The 20,076-nt window shown below is 34.8% G+C and overlaps 1 protein-coding gene across 1 annotated transcript; it reads left to right on the plus strand.

Annotated features, from left to right (window-relative positions):
• Positions 1 to 8,791: 8,791 nt before the first annotated feature.
• Positions 8,792 to 11,233, plus strand: LOC134283039 (CD82 antigen-like). The gene has a single exon (XM_062765475.1). The coding sequence runs from the start codon at positions 9,128 to 9,130 to the stop codon at positions 9,986 to 9,988; it is 861 nt and encodes a 286-aa protein (XP_062621459.1). The 5' UTR covers positions 8,792 to 9,127; the 3' UTR covers positions 9,989 to 11,233.
• The last annotated feature ends 8,843 nt before the right edge of the window (positions 11,234 to 20,076 follow it).

Consider the following 20,076-nt stretch of genomic DNA (forward strand, 5'->3'; position numbering starts at 1 on the left):
GGTACACAAAGATCCAGATGTTAGAAGAAACTACAATCGTACTCGAAACAAAGCAGGGAAACTAGTAAGGAAGGCTAGGAAGAAATACGAAAAAAATCTAGCAAAGGAAGCAAAGAGTAATCCTAAGAGAATATGGCAGTATATCAACTCAAAGAGTAAAAGCAGACAAGGGATTGCAGATTTATGCACCGACCCTAGAGATCCGAAATCAGAAAAAACGGATGATGATGAAACAAAAGCTAACATTTTAGCGGATTTTTTTAGTAGTGTTTTTACCAAAGAACCAGATGGTGAAGTACCACAACTTAAAGCCAGAAACATCCAAATTCAATGGGAACAACGTTACATAAAGGAAGAAACTGTTAAGAAAATACTCAGAGAACTTAAGGTGGACAAATCTCCAGGATTAGACAATTTTCATCCAAGGTTTTTGAAGGAACTACATGAGGAGCTGTCAGTACCACTAACTATGATATTCAATAGATCATTGGAGGAAAGAAGGGTTCCAATGGAGTGGAAAAAAGCCAGAATAAGTGCTATTTACAAGAAAGGGAACAAGTCCTTAGCAGGAAATTATAGACCTGTGAGCCTCACATCAGTCGTGTGTAAAACAATGGAAAAGGTAATGCGGGATCAGATCACTGAACACTTCACAAGGAATGATCTATTTACAACAAGGCAGTATGGTTTCATGGGAGGGAGGTCAACCGCACTACAACTACTCAGAGTCTTAGATGAATGGACGGAGGCATTAGATCAGGGACACACCATAGATTGTATATATATGGACTATCAGAAAGCATTTGATACAGTTCCTCATAGACGTCTTATCAGCAAGCTGAAAGCATATGGAATAGGACTTGAAACAATTCAGTGGATCCAAGACTACCTAAGGGATAGAAAACAACAGGTTACAGTGAATGGGAGAAGTTCCGAGTGGCATGATGTAACATCCGGCATCCCACAAGGCTCCGTCTTAGGACCGATATTGTTTGTAATATTCATAAACGACCTACCAGAGATCGTCGAGTCAATGGTATACCTTTTCGCAGATGATACAAAGATTTTTAAAATTGTGAAAGAAAATGGAGACCAGGAAACACTGCAAAGAGATCTTGAAAAACTCGCTCAGTGGAGCAACACTTGGTTGTTGAAATTCCATCCTGAAAAGTGTAAATATATGCATATAGGAAAAAAGTCTTCACAAGAGGTGTCATACAAGTTATTAGGAAAATCATTAGAGCGTGTTCAGGAAGAAAAGGACATAGGAGTAATCATCGACGAAAATTTAACCTTTGAGAAACACATATGCGAGAAAGTAAAGAAAGCCAACTCGACATTTGCCATGATTAGAAGGATATTTCAACATTTAGATGAAAATACATTCATTCCGCTCTATAAATCTCTGGTTCGAACACACTTGGACTATGCAAGCTCAGTCTGGTTCCCATACAAAACTAAATATATTGAGATGGTGGAGGGAGTGCAAAGAAGGGCAACAAAGCAGATACCTGGAATGTCAGATCTTAACTACAGTATTCTGAGAGACTGAAGAAACTCAAACTACCAACACTCAGCTATAGAAGACACAGAGGAGATATGATAGAGATATATAAAATTACGAGTGGAAAATATGACACAAAAGCAGCCAACTTTGTGAAATTTAGGAGAGATCATGTAGGGAGAGAAACTGCAAGGGGGAATTCCAAGCAACTATTAATCCAGAGAGCCAGATTAGATATCAGAAAATATAACTTCACCTTGAGAGCTGCTAAGATCTGGAACAGTCTACCAGAGGATGTTATAAGTGCGAAGACTACTAATTCTTTCAAGCAACGTTTGGATAAACACTGGGAAAATCAAGACATTTTATATGACTATAAGGCTACAATATCCGGAAGTCACGTAGTGAGTAATACTAAAACTGAAGTAGGATATAGGGAGTCCAATGAAGAGGATCCTTAGGGAGCCTGAATTGGAAACCAACGATAAGTAACGATAAGTAAGTAAGTAAGTATGACCCCCTGGGGTAGGATGGGCATCAATGTACAATCAAAGTACTAGTATATACAGACAAAGAATCTTCTGATGAAGAACAAGGGCTGTTGCAATGCAGAACTGTAGCATTATGGTTATATATTTTAGTATTTGACTGTGATGCTACAGATTCAGTAATTCTTTTTAGAGAATATGTGATTGTCTAGAATTAAGGAACGAAAGGTAGTTGATTGGCCTATGCTGGAAAGTGGCTAAAAACGTCCCCAACTGTGCACAGAAAATTTTGCTTTGTAAATTGCACTTGATTTACTTTAAGGAATATTCAAAGACTAAAATATATGAAACCATAATGCTACAGTTCTGCAGCTAGGTCGTTGCCTGTGTGGTGCAGTGGTTGGAATGTCTGCTCCAGTTTCTCCGAGTAAGGAGCTGATCCTTATATATGTCACAGGTTGGAATCTAATGCAGGATGTAGAGACCTCAGGCTCTTGTTTCAGAAATCAATTTTTAACCCATGGTATAATAATAACTGTTATTATTAGGGATGTCAAATCGGTCAATTTTTAATACTCGGTTACTCGGACGTTTTTCCGATCGAGTACCCGGGTACTCGGTAAAAGTGTAAATAAATATAAACAAGAAAATTGATGAATGTAAAACATTGTAAACACCTGTAGAGATAAAATCACATGCTCTGATAGGAGGTTTACACGTAAATGCATTTCTGTTGTAACAATGATGAGAACTTCGTGCCCGACGAAATTTAATACATTTTTTTAAGTTCAATTTATTTATCAGATAAACACAAGAAATAAAATCGTAAGACAGTGGTCTTTTTGTTTAAAGAAAAATAATTTACTCCGTTATTGTAATAAAATTCTTTGTTGCATTTGACGTCAAGTTATATATATCAGAGTCGTACAGTTTGACTTGAACTTGACCAAGTTCTAACAGAGCCGATTTAAGATTTTCGTAAACTTTTCGATCCTAGATTTTATAGTATCACAGGACGGTATTTTGTAGTTTGGTGCAACGATGGACATCAGCTTTTTAAAAGCCTTTGCCTTCAACTATTTGTACATGTATTGGCATGTAATCAAACACAACCATATCAACAGTCGCGCGTGTAATATCATCTGTCTCTTTTCCCGAGAATTTACGGCTTCTCGGAGAATTGACAAAATTATCTAATTTATCTAATCATAACAGACCTTAATTAAACGATGTTCAGTGAAAACAAATAATTAAAGAAAGTCAAAAAATAAGGGTAGAAGACAGCCGAAGGTGAGAAAAGCCAGGTAACAGGTGCTCTCACGATCGATTAATTACTGTATAAACACTGCCATGGGCGATAACAGTCATTTAGAGGAGTAGGAAACCCTAATTACTGTATGTACAAGTGCATTGAGTATTTTTACATTTTAAAACAGATTGTTTAATGCATTAATATATAAGCTTAGAAATATTCAAAAATATACATCCGAGTAACCGAGTACCGATTTTAGTATTCGATACTCGGACGTTCGATCGAGTACCCGGTTAACCGGGTACTCGTTGACATCCCTAGTTATTATTTAATGTACTATGGGTTAAAAATTGATTTCCGAAACAAGTTCCTGCTGTAGAGACTGGTCCTTCTGATAAGACCATGTAAACTGCATGCCTGCATAACAGTAGGTGTTGGCACAAAAAAAGATCACTTGATTGCTCAATGGCCTTGAGTGCTAAGTATACAAAAGTAGGTATAAATTTTCAGCCCTCCACCAGCAAGTGGTTGTGTCTATATATAAGTGAAATGTTCTTGAGAGGGACATTATGGTAAACAAGAAACACAAGCAAATTCAAAGAATTGTGGTCCCCCACTTTCGGTGTCTTTTTGGGTGAGATGTCATATTTTTATGACATTTTGTGTCTAATATGAACGCCCTTTCATAAGTCATCTATTTAGAAATTATCACTGAACTCCAAGGTCAAGGTCAAAGGGTTAACGTTCTTGGTATCCAATGAAAAGTCTTCTTAGAAGGATTACATATGTGAAGTATGAAAGCCCTAGCCCTTACCATTCAAAAGTTATGGTCAAGGTTAAAGTTTTCTCATAAGTATGGAAATCTGAAAGGTCAAGGTCAAAAGGTCAAGGTTGTTGGTATCAAATGAAAGGTCTAGCCACAAAGAATACATATGTGAAATATGAAAGTCCTGGTATCTACTGTTCAAAAGTTGTGGCCAAGGTCAAAGTTTTTGAAAAGTAGGTCAAACTCCAAGGTCCAAGGGGCAAAGTTCTTGGTATTCAATGAAAGGTCTTCTCACATGAATTATATATATGAAGTATGAAAGCGCTAGCCCTTACCATTCAAAAGTTATGGTCAAAGTTAAAGTTTTTTCACAAGTATGGAAATCTCCAAGGTCAAGGTCAAAAGGTCAAGGTTGTTGGTATCCAATAAAAGGTCTTGCTACAAAGAATACATAGCCTATGTGAAATTTGAAAGTCCTAGTAGATACCATTCAAAAGGTATGGCCAAAGTAAAAGTTTGGAATTTTTGTGTAAAAGTGGGTCAAACTCCAAGGTCAAAAGGTCAAATTTGGTGGTACCCAAAGAAAGATCTTTTCACAAGAAATACATATAAATGGTGAGTCGTGGCTAGATAAGTCTGTAAATGACAGTGAAGTATCCATAGAAGGTTATAGCCTAGAAAGGTTAGGTCGTTACCGCAATGGTGGTGGAGTATGTCTATATATAAACAATAAACTAGCATTCACGCGCATAGAGGATGTGACCACCGCGGATGAAGAGATACTCCTAGTTAACATCTACCTTCCCAAGTCGAAGCCTATTATTTTAGGCGTAGGATATAGACCACCGAATCAGTCCAGTTTTGTAGAAAAATTTGAAAACACTCTTCTAAAACTTAGGACCGATTGTGAGACATACATTTTAGGTGATTTCAACATCTCTTATCAGCAGCAGAGCAATATATTGGAAGCATATAAACATGTGTTAAAACTGTTCAATCTTAAGCAGCTGATCAACAGTCCTACAAGAATTACATCAAACACCAGCACTGTTATTGATCATATACTGTGTAACTCACCTGAAAATGTCATTCAGTCTGGAACCATCTCAGTTGGTTTAAGCGACCACCTACTTACCTATGCGTCACGGAAAATAAGTCGAGGTGTTTTTAACACGCATAATACTGTCCGTATACTATCATTGAGAAACTATTCTGTGGACGACTTTCTGCAACAGCTGGCAGAAGTGAATTGGTCTGAATGTTTCAATACAGAGTGTGTTAATACTGCATGGAATGCTTTCCAGAAAATTTTCTTGTCAGTTTTAGACAATGTTGCACCTATAAAGGAAGTTAGAATTAAACAAAGAACAGAGGAGTGGATGGATTCTAAAATTTTAGATTTAATTCGCCAACGAGATCATCTTTTATATTGTTTTAACATGTCAAAGAAAGAAGACGACTACAAGAATTACTGTAAAACTCGCAACATTGTTCAAAGAGAAATACAAAGGGCAAAATCTGAATATTTTAAAGATAAAATAGAGGAAAATAAGAAAAATCCTAAGAAACTTTGGCAATGCATTAAAGATCTAGGTTTGAAAAATAAAAAAGGTGAAGAAAAACTTTGTTTGAAATTAGAAAATGGTATCTGTCATAGCCCACAGAAGATAGTTGATAGCTTTGTGTCTTTTTTTACCAATGTAGCTTCAAATCTAGTGTCCAAACTACCAGCATATACAAACATTTTTTCTGTCAGCAGTCAATGTTTTTAAGTCTTTTTATTCACGGAGAAATGTGAAAGGATCTAAATTTATATTAGCAACGGTGACTGAGGATTATATTTATAAGGAATTGATTTCTCTAAACACATCAAAAAGTACAGGTCTTGATGATTTACCAGCAAGATTCATCAAGGATGGTGCACATATTTTAAAGATTCCAATTACTTTTATAATAAATTTGTCTATAACCTCAGGGGAGGTACCAGAGGGCATGAAAATTGCACGTGTTAAACCATTGTACAAAAAGGGAAGTCCCCTTGATGTTGAAAACTACAGGCCGGTTAGTATTCTTAGCATTGTGTCAAAAATTCTGGAAAAGAGTGTTCATGTACAACTTTCAAATTTTTTAAGCGAAAACAACCTTTTATTTGAGTTTCAATCTGGATTCAGAGATAAATATTCAACTGATACTTGTTTAATTCATCTTCTTGATCACATTAGAGACAACAATGCTAAGGGTCTGTTCACCGGCATGGTCATGCTTGACTTACAAAAAGCTTTCGACACTGTCGACCATTCCATACTATGTAAAAAGTTAGAAACCCTAGGGGTCAATTTTTTGAGATGGTTCAAATCGTACTTATGTGATAGAAAACAATTTGTCTGTGTAAATGGTGCCACATCAAGTCCTGGTTATGTTACATGTGGTGTACCTCAGGGCAGTATTTTAGGCCCACTTTTGTTTTTGATTTATGTAAATGACATGTCTTTGAGTATTGACAATGACTGTAAATTGATTTTATATGCAGACGATAGTGCCATACTCTTTTCCCACAAATGTACCGATTATATAGCTAAGAAACTCAGTAAAACACTTGAATCTTGTTCAGACTGGTTGGTTGACAACAAATTATCATTACACTTAGGCAAAACAGAGTGTATGTTATTTGGTCCGAAACGAAAACTCAGTAAAGTTGGATGATTTTTTCATTGTGTGTAAAGAGCATGTCATTAAGGCTTCTCAACAAGTAAAATATCTTGGTCTGTACATTGATTCCAAATTATCTGGTGAAAATTTTGTATCTTCTCTTGTTCAAAAGGTGAACTGTAGATTAAGATTTTTGTATAGACAAGCAAGATTTTTGGATCAAAAGAGCAAATTCTCATTATGTACAGCACTTATCCTCTGTCACTTAGATTATTCATGTAGCTCTTGGTACTCTGGACTGTCAAAAGCTATGAAACGTAAATTACAAATTTGCCAAAATAAGGTCATTCGATTTATGTTGGATTTATCCCCGATGCATTCCATCAATTATAGTATTTTTGAGTCTATTAATATGTTGAATGTGGACAGGAGAGTGAAGCAGATGAGACTGAATCATGTTTTTAATATTGTTCATAAGAAAGCTCCTGTTTATCTTGAAACAAATTTTACAAGTTTAAGTAATAATTACTCTAATACTAGATCCTCTAATAGCCACAACTTTAAATTGCCATTGATTAGATATTGCCAAGATCAGACTTTTTATTACAATGCCATCAAGGATTGGAATGACTTGCCACTTTTTACTAAGAATTTAGAATGTAAAGAAACTTTTAAGAACTGTGTAAAAAAGCATCTAATGGAGGATTTTAAAAGATGTGTTGAGAATTCTTTTATATATTTTTGATTTTTAACAACTATGAATGTATTGTTTTATTTTAAATGCTTTGTGTAATTTATTTTCAAATTTGATACAGGGTTTTTTAATACCTGTCCTATCTGAATGAGGTGCCTTGATTGATGTATCTGCCAAAATCTTGCCTACATCCTCGTACTTAATTTTGTTGTTTAGTTAGTTTTTTGTTTTATTTATTCACTTATTTATTTATAAAAAGGACCCCATTGGAAATAAGCAATTTTGCTTTCATGGGTTATCCTTAGGTTTATGAATTAATGTCATGATATCACGATGATTATAATGCATATATTTTTATTCATAAAATTTATAAATGTCAAAAATTGTTTTATATTTTAAACATTCGGAAAAGGACACCTGTATTTAGAATTTTATATTTATTTTTGAAATTTTATTACTGTGATAAGGTTTTTTTCATTTTATGCATTATTTATATTTGTACCACCCTGTATCATACATTGATTTTATTACCTGAATAAATCTACTACTACTACTACTACTATGAAATATGAAAGTCATAGCTCCTCGAAATCAAAAGTTATGGGCAAGGTTAAAGTTTTTGTGACGGACGGACAGCTAGACAGACTGACGGACAGACGAAAGAGATTTAATGTCCCCTCGCTTTTGCGAAAGCAGGGGACAAAAATAGAGGTACCGTAAGTACAGAGCTCACCAAATGATACCCTGTCTCTCATATGATAATGGCAAAATCCATGCCTTGCTCTGAAAGACCCAAAGTTAAGTGTCAGATCAAAAAGTAAAACGAGAGGTGCACAATGGCATTATGTAATAAAGAATCTTGGAAAGCATCATTAAAATTTTATTCAGTGATATAGGATTAAGAAAAGTTGCGGATTAGAGATGGGTATACCCTTCAATATTGTACAGAGAATGGCAGATCCATGCTTTGCTCTAGCTGGGAAACCGGAAATATGTGTCCAATCGAAAAATGAAATAGGAGGTACACAGGCACTGTAACAGAGATGAGAGATTCTGTGAAAATCTCAATTTCATTTAGTGGTATATATAAGAGGTGCTGCGGATAAGGGATGGGTACCTCAAAGTGTTACACGGACGGACGCACAGACAGACAACCCAATCACTTTATGCCCTCCTCCTTTTCAAGCAGGGGGTATAACAAACAAGAAAGGGGCCATCAGTTACTCAGGTGAGCACTGTGGCCCAGGATCTCTTGTTAACCTTACAAATTCTCTAATTAACTTGGCAACATTATTCAGGTTACCTATCTGAAAATATATGAGAAAAATATCGCTGATATCTGGGGGGGCGAAGGTTTTGTTATTTTTTTCCTTAAACTTTCCTTTTCGAAGTAACGAAGTACGCACTAACCACACCTGTGATTTACACCTGAGTAATTTTCACCTGATTTCCGGTATCAGGTATGACATTAAACTGGGTCCCAAGCAGATTAACGGTTGAATAATCACTCGTTATTTTATAGAAATCTCTACTTGCTATGAGGACCAGCATAACAACTGATTACTCAAGAAAGCACTGAATTCGAAAAAAAGGTGAGGCCGGCCATCGTCTATCCCCGAGTCGTAGATCGATTAGATAGCAGGACATTTTTGTGAGACGCTTGGACGTTTTTGTTTTATAATACATAATTGGAAAATGTAAACGTCGGAGAAGACGGTAGAAAAGAAAAGGCTTGATTTTGTGTTTATCATTCAGAGAAATTTCGGCTTTCAAGATGGGACTGCTGTCGAGGGGGAAGTTGAGGATCTACCTGGCCTTGGTGAACATACTATTCTTTATACTAGGAGGAGCATGTGTTGGACTCGGCGCGTGGCAGGCCGTGGATAAAATTTTCATTTCCGATGTGATTGGATCGGACCTGTATTCCACTGCGGCGTACCTGTTGATTTTCGCCGGGTGCGTCTTGATCATCATTAGTTGTGTGGGATGTGTTGGAACAGTCATGCAAAATAGACCCATTCTAGTACTTTACATGATGACCATCATTTTGACCATAATTTTACTGATCGCTGCTGGGGCAGTTGCTGCCGCATTCAAAGATAAACTTGGGTCAAGCATGATTGAAAACATGAAAAATACCATTAGGTACAAATATGGGAATAATGTGGAAAATAATGCGGAGAATAAGAGAGTCACGAACTCGTGGGATACTCTGCAAAGGATGCTGGAGTGCTGTGCCGTAGATTACCAGGGCTGGAATCTCTATAGAGACTCAGAATGGTTTAAACAGGTGAATCCACACAACTACATCCAGCCAGACCAACATACAATCTTTGTGCCCACTTCATGCTGTCGGCATCAAGGAGCATATTCCACAGATGATTGGTTGAGAAATTGTCAAAGAAATCCGTATGGACCTCCTCGGTACATTACCCCAAATCACAGCGAAAACAAAGCCCTCATCTACATTGGATGTAAAGACGCCACAACAAATTTCATCAAAGATAATATAGGATCTCTCATTGGCTGCGGTTTCGGTTTCGGAGTCACTTTATTACTTGGCATCATTTTTGCATTTTTGCTCTACAGAAATCTTAATAATGAGCACTCTCCAGTGTCAACTAGGGAATATTGATTATTTTTATCTTTGAAAGCAAAAAAAAAACCCAAAAAATTCCAAGATCTACAATTTTTTAAAATAGACAGTATTTATTTGTAGAGTATATAGGTAGTGTATGTAGAGTGGACTTTTTTTCCCCAAAGGATACAAATATTGAATGGCATCTTTGGAGTTATTTTTTATGTTGTAATGTGAATATTTTACATTTTAGTTTTATTTCCTAATTTAATAGAGCTGTATTGTATATATATATATTTTCCTTGAATGATTTATACATTCTATACTGCCTGGATGTCTGTGTGTGCTGTGAATTTCTTTTCAGGACTTAAAAATCATCAAGAAAAAAAATGCATCAATGAATAGAAAAAGTATTTTTCAATAGTGGCTAATAAATATGCATGATTCGAGTTATATAAGTTTTATGAATCGGCAAGCTAGTCATGTTTTATGGCTTATATATTTAAATTATATGTTACCTTTTTAGTAAATATTCTGTATATATTATGTATATTTTTAATTTTGTATGATTGGCATGATATCTCACAAAAAGGTTTTTTTTTTTTTAAGTCAAAGTGAAATTCATACATAATCTACATGTACATTGTATATATGTATGCACACAGGGATTAATCCTGGGCATATTTACCACTGATATTCAGTATTTTTCCCAAGAGAAAATTTTCCCTGAATATCCTGTTTTCCCCTTTTGATGAGTGAACTCCCCTAATAAACTTTTTTCTTCATAAAAACTGGAAATTTAAAAGTAAAGATTTTCAGATGTGAAATATGGGTTTCCTTTCCTATTTATGTATTTTACTTAGTCATAAAAATGCAGAGACTAAACCGGATCCCCCAGCAGGGCTCGTCCTGCACCCGTTGGAGGTCTGGTGTTGCCCCCAAGACCCTCGGTTATTTTTTTCCAATTTTACCTAAAAGGGTAGTTTTCCCCTAAACCTAGATTAATCACTGGCACATATACATGCACATTATATTTGATTTTTTTTTTATTCCAGAAAGAAAAGAAATTTTATAATAGAATTGGTGAAATGTATAAGAATTTACTATTTAAGGCAGCATTTTCTTGCAAAAAAGAAAATTTTTGAAAATGTTATGCATGCCAGATTTTAATGGTTTTTCAAGCCTTTATTAATAATGATACTCGGTAAGAATTGTAGAGAGGTTTATAAGAAATAGATTTTTATGTGATTTTTTTGTTCATTGCTGTTCTTTATATGTATAAAATTCATAATAAATATGGAATACCTACATGTAGTATGTTCTTCATATCTTAATGTTAATTTTCATTATTCATGTGCTTAATTAAGTCTCTTTGGACTTTGTGATTGAATCAAACTATGGTAAATTAAGATTAAACTACTTGACCTGTTAAATGCTTAAGAATTTCCATTTATTCAACAAATACGTGCAGATGAGCAAGAAAGTATAAAACAATTTCAAGAATATTTATATGAAGGACAATAATGTAAATGTCATCATCATGAGCAGGCCTATGAATCACTAACATGGGCCACATCCCTCACTTGAACAGTGAGGCTAGGAACAAAACAATAAAATTCAAATGTGGTCCCGAACTACCCATAAAAGGGCAGGGGGTGGTTATGATTTGAACAAAATTGAATCTACACATATGTCTCTGCACTAACTTAGGATGCTTACATATTTCTTTAACTGTACCTTTATTTCCTACAAATTTGAACTTTTATTGCGGTCCCCGTTTACCATTAGAGGTTAAGATTTGAACAAATCTGAAACTACTTTATCCGAATTTATTTATGCTTCCATATAAGTTAAAGATTTTACTTCTATCATCATCGGATACCCACGGGTGATCTCGTCTTTTTACTCATCACCCGCGTGATTAGTAAACGACGAGATCATCCGTGGATACTTATATATTCAAATGTAAAACTTGGATCGTCAATTGTGGCCTACCCTGGAGAGTCATGATTTAAACAAATTCGATTCTAAATCACCTGACGATAAATCTACTATACTTTAGGACGTTTCCACATGCGTTTCATCTTTCCTGACTCAGTAGTTCTTGAGAAGAAGATTTTTGAATTTAAAAGATGCCAGTAATTTCACTAATTTATAATTATATCCCCTCGGAAGAGGGCGTGTCCTTTCATTTGAACAAAGTTAAATCCCCTTTGCCCAAGAATACTTTTTGTCATGTTTGGTTGAAATTGGCTCAGTGGCTCACGAAAATATGAAAAGTTTACAGATATAGACGGACGGACTACAGACAAAATATGATTAGAAAAGCTCTTATGATCTTTCAGCTCAGGTGAGCATAGGCGTCGGAAGCAAATTGAAAGTGGGGGGGGGGACCTAAACCAACAAAAAAAGGAAAAATCCAATTTTCAATGCCTATAATTTGTATATATTTGCAAAAACAGTGGGGAGGGGGGCTAAGCCCCCACCCCACCCCGGTTCCGACGCCCATGAGGTGAGTTATTAAAACAGCATCGCTTTTTTTAAGTAAAGGAGTGGGAGCAACAGAAAAAAAAAATCCTGAAAATTACTTTTATACAATAAATTTACTTTGTCCTCGTACTAAACGCTCAGTAATATTTTCTTAGAATGGAGTTACTGTTCTTTCACCAAACTTGAATCATGAACGCACACTGAATTTATCTAGGTCATTTTTCAATAAAGGATTTCTGCCATTGAAAATTATTAATATTATGTGATTCTCCCTCACGGTTTTCAGAAATATACAACTATTGTATAGATCTATGAGGATGCTGCTTGTCAGAACGTACATAGAACCAACAAAGAAAGGAAAGAATAAAAACTAGAGATACTGTGAGCATTGAGCTCACTAAATGATACCCCCCGCCTCCCATATCGTTATAACTGATGACAAAGTCCATGTTTTGCCATGGCCGGGACACCCAAAATATGTGTCAGATCAAAAAGTTAAATAGGAGGTGCACAATGGCATATATATATATATATATATATATATATATATATATATATATATATATATATATATATATATATAAAGCGTAACAGACGGACGGACGGACAGACAGACGGAAGAACGGACGGACGTACAGACGGACGGACGGAATTAACGATTACTATATACCCTCCCGCTTTTTTAGAGGTACTGTGAGCAATGAGCTCACTAAATGATACCCCCCGCCTCCCATATGATTATAATGGCAGTGTCCATGTTTTATATATATATATATATATGTCATATATATATATATATATATAATATATATATATATATATATATATATATGAGAGGAGTTGCGGATAAGAGATATTACCCCAAAGCGTAACAGACGGACAGACGGACGGACGGAAATACCGATTACTATATACCCTCCCACTTTTCAAGCGGGGGGTATAATGATATACATGTATATTTACACAACAGTATTGTAAAACATTTTTAAATTTTGATCTACAGATTGTTTAATTGTGTTTAAATTAGTTTTCTATCTTCCATTTATCATGATCAAACATTCGACACAATAATTTCCACAAGCGTATTCCCTCTATTTCGCAAAATATGCAAACGCTACGCTGAATCTATCCCATCGTCGCAAACCACGGCCAAAATGTACGATCCTCTCCCATTCTGCAGAGAGCTTTATGCGGACTCCGGACCGTGGCTTGAGAAAATAACTATTATTTATTTATATTATAGCAATATATAAGATAAAATGGTATCCCTTTGTCGAAGCTAAACGCATATTTTCCAGGACATGTAAGTCATAACTCTAAAAATGAATTCCTCTAGATCTGAATTATATATTTATTTCAACCCACTTCAGTAGTTCTTTATCACAGGTACCTGACGTCACTTATATTTCTGTTAATTAAAAAATAAACCTCCTACCTAATAATACACTTATATGAGTAGGGGGTATTATATATATATATATATATATATATATATATATATATATATATATATATATATATATATATATATATATTTTTTTTTTTTTCTTATTTAAAGGAAAACACTTAATGTTTTGTTTTCTTAATAAAGACAAGCTTCCCTCTGTCTCTGCCAACTCGTCACTACGCCTGTAAATTCTCTGTTAATTCTTCACTTTGATATTACTGTAGATTCTCATGGGTACCAATTTCATTGATTTGTCATATAAAGAGGTTTCGCTGGCATTAAATTTCGTTGTTTTGAAAATAACTTTATTATTTTATATTATAGTTAATTAATATAAAAACATCGTGCGGGATTTAATTTCGTTGATAAATTATTTAATCCCTGCTTTAACAGTACTTAGCTAAACGAATGAATTGCAGTAGAATTGCAACATAGCTACACCCTCCTTATACACTGCTTAATTAAATGAAAATTTTGCTTCAATTCCCTAAAGGCATTGTTAATCTTCTCCAAATTAAACAGCTGAGGGTGTCAGGCACATTTATGAGAGGGATGAGAAGAGAAAAAAATAATTGAAAACTGTACATGTATCATGAAAAATGACGACAAGCAAAACCAAGAGGGACCCGTGGTCCTTACCGTTGAATTAAGTGTAATAAAACAATTTTGAGGATCGATAGTGTGTATATTAAACAAGAGGCTCATTGGCCACAATGCTCACCTGAGTAACTTTGGCCCTGCTGATCTTCACCAGACTATTTTTACCACGTTGTAATAAATACTGTGGCCTCCATACCCCCCTCCCTTTACCACCGGGGGTGTCATGATATAAACAATTTAGAATACACTACTCCAGAATACTTCCACATAAATTTCGGCTTTTTGGCTCAGGAGTTATCGAGAAGATTTTAAAGATTTTTTCCTTATGTATTCTAATATAGAATTTGGATTCCCTTTTGTGGCCAACCTACCCCCGGGGGTGATCATTTGAACAATTTAAAATATACACTATCCATTATGCTTTCATATATGTTTCAGCTTTTCTGGACCAGTGGCTCTTGAGATTTTTTAATGACCTCACCTTATTATTTTCTTAATTATCAACCCTTGTAAGGGTGTTTGACCCTCCATTTTACATTTCAGCTCCTCTTCACCCAAAGTTCTTTGTACAGATTTTTGGTTAAAACTGGCCCTGTGGTTCTTGAGAAGAAGTTCAAAATGTGAAAAGTTTACAGACGGACGAACAGACTGGCAGACGGACAATTGGTGCGAGATCAGAAAAGCTCACTTTAGCTTTCAGCTCAGGTGAGCTAAAAACTTAAGATGAAGCTTTGTTGTAGAAGAGCAAGAGACTTGGTCCAGATGTTCAAAAATCTGGTACACTTGCTTATTAAAATATAATTATACCCAGAAGCAGAGAAGATTTTCAAAGAAATAATACATTTTCACTACCTATTCAACAAAGCCCTATTCTAACAGTATAAACCATCATCCAGGGTCATGAAAATCACAAATTTGGAAGAGTTTGACTGTTGGAACGACTAATTTTGATAAATTTAGCGAGTTGAAAATCATATTTTTGTCCCCCTTCACTCGCATGACAAGTAGCACACGGCAGGTGTTACCAGTCGGCAGCGGTTGCTCACTCCTCTATAGCACCTGGTCCCACATCTGATGTGAGCAATGGGTCACTTGAATGACTCAGGTGAACTTATACCGGAAATTAGTCCAAACTCCAAAATCCACTTTCGGGAGAGAGGGGTGCCATTTTTTTTCAATACATAAGTGAAGTGTATTGATCTGACTAAACCTCAATAAAAAGTTGGGCGGGGAGGGGGATCAACCTTTAATTCAATGTATATTTTCAACGATAAAAAGCTGTGTTTGGGGGAAATATTGTAAGATGCGGTCAGATACCTACCACTTATCGCTGTCAAAAATTACTTGTACTTTCTTAATAATTCTAAGCAGAATTTTTACAATTTTCATAATTGTCCCACTTGTACTACTTTAATTTCCTCAACATTTAAACCTCGTTCCAGCGTGACAACGCGTCTGAAAAAATACTTTTATATCTTCTCTCTGGTTAAAAATCTTGCAACCCGGTAATATTGCGAAGCTAGAAATCAAACTTCTAAAATATTTTCATTAATTTTCTAAAATCAACTGCTCATCCCATCTTTTTACGACAACTACTGCAATAGTAATAAACACCATTCCCAAAGTTTGGAACAATTCATGACCGACTAGGAAAGTCTCTGTACCCAGCCTTAAAAGGAAACATCGCCTTCATCCTCTTCTCGAGATTCCAGCCATCAAGTCTGCATACGTAAGGCTCCTCTTCTTCTGATGGGTCTCTTCTAAGGATTCTCCCTATGGCAATATCAAAAATATGGCTACTAGCACATTGGCCTGTTTGGAACATAGCACTATGTATTGTCTCATAGTATTGGGCTATCATCTCGTTAAAGACACCATTTCTATTAAGATTTACATTAAACAAAACATCGTCCGTGCACATGTTGCTGTAACTTCTATAGAAGCTAACATCTACCGGTACGTAGTTTGTATCTGTCAAAGTCATAGGTTCTTGTGGACAAGACTCACCCATCCACCCGAATATACGATACTTAATTTTTTTCTTCTTTCATAAATTTTTCTTCTATCACATATATGTATTTACACTGCTTTCCCTGTGGAAACTTTCCCTGTGGAAATTCGAAAACTAACACAGAATAAATGCTGTATTAAATACATGTAAAATCATACCTGCAGTATTAAAAAATAGAAATATGAAGAAGAAATACACTGTAGGCGCAGAATTAGAACTTGATGAATCATTTGTTCACCAATATTTTTTCAATGCATGGTACATTTGTAAATGTAAATTTTAAAATGACATCATTTTTTTCGAAAATGAATTGTATATATTCAGAATTCTTTTAGTATATTTTGGGGGAGTTGGTGGCCTTTCAAAATCACCACAATGACCTCGATTGACTTTGGAAGCGATCAAAATAATACCTGTATACAATTACGTATATTTTCTGTTTTTGCTTCCATATTTGTCTCATTTATCCCGTCTTGGAAGATTTCAACAGGACACCCTATTATTCTTTGAGAGGATTAGTTGATTATTGGTAAAACGTCTAAGGAGTTCTGAGAACAAGATTTCTGTATTTAAAAAAAAAATCGTTTTCCGACCATCATTTGACCTCTCGGATGAAACAGAATTTCAAAAATAAGATTTGGTTACTGCTGCTAAAATTTTATGAGGAGTTTGATGAAAAAGAAAACGTGACAAACGGGCGAAAAGCTCGGTATAATGTGCCCAAGCTTGCTTATAACAAGAGGCCGAAGGGGCTTAACGGTCACCTGAGTATGATAAAACACTGTAAGGGATCCGTCAATTTACTTACTTTCTGATTGTATGCACATTTTTTTTTAAGTTGATATTAAGAATATGATTGAGTTTCTGATTGACAATATCCAAGCTTTTAGAGACTAGGTCTTTCTACAATATGTCAGAATTTCAATGGGTACCAATTATGCCTCTTTATTCGCATATATATTTTTGCATTCTTACGAAGCATAACTTATTCCTAACCTTATATATGAGAAGAAAACGCTGTAGTCTTCAACTTGACATTTAGATATGTCGACGACATATACTCAGTAATGAATGTATGAACAATAGATACTTCTAGTTAATTGACAACTACATACAATGTATTTAGATACCTAGCTAAGAGTCTGACACATGTTTCGTATATAGATATTTTACTAGTAAAGACGTTAATGGTATCCGAACAACAAAACGTGATGACTTTTCTATCATCAACTTTCTTTAATCATGCATGCAGCAATATTATACCCTTATCCCTTAAGCTTACATCTAAAGTCAATGTTTCCCAGTTGATTCGATATGCAAGAGAATCTTCTACGTATGAACAATTTCTGAAACGAGGCAAGCTGTTGACAAACAAGGTGATGTAACAGTATCAATTAAAGTCATCATATTACAAGTTCTTTGGACAATACAATGTCCTTGTCAAAAACACAGTCCATAATGAAGTTGAATGATGACTGACAGTAAGAATATTATTAATACGAGGGCTATTCATTAAATAATGTCCTCGGTGCTCGGAAAGAAGCAAAAGACGCTCTTCAATGATTTAGTCTTAAAGATTTAACATAATATTCTCTTTTCATTAAAACACATGTCCGTAATTTTTTTTATCCAATTTCTGATTGTTTGTAGAACTCAAATTTGGGTATAACCCTTAGTATACTGGAAAATGGCAGATCTTAAGACTTCCTGGACTCGTTTCTTCCTTCTGAAAGGTTTTTTTTTCAAGTTTGGAAAATGAAACAAGTCAAAAAGCGAAAGATCTGGCGAATATTGTTAATGTGAAAAAAAAATAACTTTCTGTTTATCCCAAAAAGTCCTTTACTCTTCAGGGCGTGTGGGTTTTGACGCTATCAAGAAGAAATTCAATGTAGTGGATTCCTGATTCTGGTTCCTTGCTCTCATTCACCTTTCGATTATTTTTGCTAAAAAATGCTTTCTAGACTCTTCCAGAAATTAAACTGCCTCCCTGAATACGAATTTGAACAACAAGAACAACAATATTTAAGAAAATTGCATATAAATCTGTCTTTGTGCTCTAGCAATTTTTTTGCTCTTCTCAGACCTTTGCTGTTTTTGTCAAGTAAATCTTATTGTAAATTTTGTTTCGAGGGTTTTAAGCAATAGATTCAAGTTTCATTATCTGTTTGAATTTCAAACAAACGTGGATAACTACAAATACTGATATTTTAAGATAATTGTTTAGATATTTTTACACGCTGTCGTTTTCACTCATTTTTCAAAACATAGGGTGACATTTGAGTACTAAGATTTTTTACTGTTAAACGTTTACTATACGTGACTATAATTGATAACAATCTTACTTCGGTAAGATAAGCTAAGCTATATTATTTAAATTCCTCCTTCTGGTATATTTCATTAAACTATGCATCCATAGCTTGAAAACTAAAAGAGAAAAAAGTTATTACATAAATGACCATCATGAACATCATCCAATCCGGCACCAAAAATGCAGTCTAATCCGGCACAATTTCCATTAAAATTAACCGATTCCAATCCAGCACATGTCAACATTTTTAAATCGAAATATTTTTGTGAGAAAATGGGTTATAACAAATAAACATATAACACCAGGTCAGAATTACTCCAAAGTATCATTTGTTAGCCACACTCCTGCTGCTGGATGCATAAAACTGTCAAAATCGAAGAAAAAAACAACTCCATGCCGCTTCAAACTCAATCGGAGAAATTCTGCAGTCATCAGTCGTTAAATATTCAAGTTTAAGAGACGATAGGAAAAGTAGCAATTAAACACACTAATAAACATTTTACTAGGAATTCGACAGTATCTTCGGATCAAGCATATCTGACGGTTAACGGGGGATATTAACCGAAATCTTAGGTACCTACCTTTTTCGATTTGTTACCGCCGCCATCTTGTTTTGTCCAATCCGGCATGGGATCACGATTATTAGGCGTCATTACTGTTCATTATTTTCATATTTCATTGCATTAAAATACAAATCTTGTTGTAACGACCTGTATTTGTTGCTGATTTTCTTTATAAAGTTTGTTATTTACACATGGTAAGATTTATATTGCATGTATAATATATACACAGGGGGTAAAGGAATGATGATATGATATAATATATACTTGTATTATACATCAAAATCTTATCGTGTGTAAACTTTTAATACAGTGGATTATAAGATTTTTCAAATCTTATATACATGTAATTGAAATAAGAATAGAGCAATACTACTTTCCTTATTACAATTTAGAATCTACACTGCTTCATGCAGATTTCACACGTTTCATCTCTTCTGTCCCAGTCACAGGCACCTGACGTTACTTATTTTTCTTTTAATAAAAAAAATATACACATACCTAATAATATGTGTATATTTTTTTTTTATTAAAAGAAAAATAAGTAACGTCAGGTGCCTGTGGTCCCAGTGGTTCTTGAGATTTTTTAAACCTTGCTTTTACCTTTTCTTGATTATCTCTCCTTGTGTTAGAACTTGGCCCTTCCTTCGAACAATTTAGAATATCCTTTACATTCTTGAATTATTTGTAGCCTTTTTGACATGAACTAGTAATGTTCATTATCTTTAT

Source organism: Saccostrea cucullata, unplaced genomic scaffold, assembly GCF_032062105.1.
Source record: "Saccostrea cucullata isolate Sc308-1 unplaced genomic scaffold, CSIRO_AGI_Scuc_v1 ctg88, whole genome shotgun sequence".
NCBI lineage: Eukaryota > Metazoa > Mollusca > Bivalvia > Ostreida > Ostreidae > Saccostrea > Saccostrea cuccullata.

Coding starts and splice junctions, on each gene's coding strand:
- LOC134283039 (XM_062765475.1), top strand. CDS start 9,128: ATGGGACTGCTGTCGAGGGGGAAGTTGAGGATCTACCTGGCCTTGGTG.